We start from the raw sequence: 1,806 nt of genomic DNA, 5'->3' as shown, positions 1-1,806 counted from the left end.
GACTAAATTATAGTGAATTCTTTATTTTCAAAAATCTAAGATATAGAAAATTGGACTGGGATATAAGTAAATTTATAATCATAGAAATTTGTCCATGCCTCTTGAACAAAGAGAAAAACCTCACTATTAGAAATTGAAAGTGTGGCAGAATGACCGTAATTCATCAATATAAATTAGATTAAATTCTTGGAAAGACCTTCCAATATAGCATCAAAGAGTTCTTGATCCTAAATTGGATCACCTATTGCTATGAGACAATATAACATACTTTGAAAATGATTGTGATGATGCTCATCATATATTTTTACAAAATTGAGCCAAACAAAACTTTAGAAAATGCACACTATGTAAAAAAACTATCAAAAAACAAAACATTATAAAACTTATGAGACAGTGTAGAAAGAGGAAACGTTTGCTGAATAATGTTCTACATATAAATTGATTTGTGTATAAGATCTGTCATATATGAAATTAATATCTACAATTTTCCACATATCAGTCCGTATACTGTAATCAAAGCCATTATAAGGGAATGATCTGTGCCAGATTCCAAATCCAAAGTTAGAACATCATTACTCAAAACAACCCCTGAGGATGATAGTTTTTGCTTTGCCTCTGCTATTAATTGTCCATTTTCATTTACTATCCGAAAACCAAATGCATTCTTAATACTGATTCTTTCTATGCATAAATTTTGGGACTCAACTTTAATCTGGCATGCTATTTTCCCTGTGATACATCTTTTAACTTGAAACCATGGTTGCTTTCTAGAATCAGAATTGTTGCAGTATTTGTGTCCTTCCCAACATCCAAAAGCTAGTAATCTCTTTTTGATAGTGCAAACAACATTTCCTTTTAGATTCATGAGATTAACTTCTCTTCCACCCTTTGTATCATAGTTATCAACTCTGTAAACTATGTTACCATTTGAATCATAGACAGTGCAGCCATTAGAGTGGAGAACAAGTGATTTCATCCATAAAGTATATCTCTCTCTTTTATTAAGACACTGATCATCATGAGACTGAGATGATGTTGTGGATTCTTGTTCTTGAGGATGAACTTTGGCCATTGTTGTTTAATTGTTATTTTACAGATGGAGCTTATAATGAGTTGGTGTATGTGTGAGCAGCTGACTTATATGCCTATTCTATTATAGGCCCTACATACTAACTTGGCTGCTTCTTGGAGGCAACTTTTGGAAATAATTGAGTTTAACATAATAGCACTCGTGTAAATAGTGCTTCTAATTAGTCAATTGATTAGTAATAGATTTTAAAAAATGACGTGGTTCAAACCTCTTAATACATTATTATTATTATTATTATTATTATTATTATTATTGTTATTATTATTATTATTATTGTTAGAAATTTTTTAGCTTATTACTGATGTAAATATTATTAATCTTTATTTATATTTAGGTAGGATTAGTCACTGGCCTTAGGATATTATAAGTATTATGAATTTATTGATTGTAAATGGTGAATACAAGTTTACTTATATGCTATGTACAATGCACAAGCACTTATTGGAATCCAATCTCTAAGAACTTCTCAACTGTTATAACTAACGGCTACTTATCATGGTTAACTCATTTAATTACATGTCAAGTTGTGAATGGGTGTGAGACGATGTTGTTGTTGATTGTATAACGAATGTGTGCTTGTTGTATATTCTTTACCTTAACATTCTTTACCTTAACATTCTTTACACCATTTATATTGAATGTTGTTTCTCACTCCCTTTACTTTATGTTGTCCACTATTGATATCTTGCAGATACTCATGAGTGATCCTTGTTGCA

General features: G+C 30.3%; 1 protein-coding gene across 1 annotated transcript; it reads right to left on the bottom strand.

The window, feature by feature from the left end:
* Positions 1 to 268: 268 nt before the first annotated feature.
* LOC127106563 (protein LURP-one-related 4-like) lies at positions 269 to 1,088 on the bottom strand. Its single transcript, XM_051043844.1, has one exon. It carries the CDS (start codon positions 1,070 to 1,072, stop codon positions 479 to 481), a length of 594 nt encoding a protein of 197 aa, XP_050899801.1. The 5' UTR covers positions 1,073 to 1,088; the 3' UTR covers positions 269 to 478.
* Between the last annotated feature and the right edge of the window lie 718 nt (positions 1,089 to 1,806).

The sequence above is a fragment of the Lathyrus oleraceus genome, chromosome 7, assembly GCF_024323335.1.
Source record: "Lathyrus oleraceus cultivar Zhongwan6 chromosome 7, CAAS_Psat_ZW6_1.0, whole genome shotgun sequence".
Lineage (NCBI taxonomy): Eukaryota > Viridiplantae > Streptophyta > Magnoliopsida > Fabales > Fabaceae > Lathyrus > Lathyrus oleraceus.
The sequence above is the reverse complement of the archived record's forward strand: the minus strand, read 5'-3'. Positions and strand labels throughout refer to the sequence as shown.

What these genes read in the sequence shown, in the direction of transcription:
- LOC127106563 (XM_051043844.1), bottom strand. Translation starts at nt 1,072, where the DNA reads ATGGCCAAAGTTCATCCTCAAGAACAAGAATCCACAACATCATCTCAG.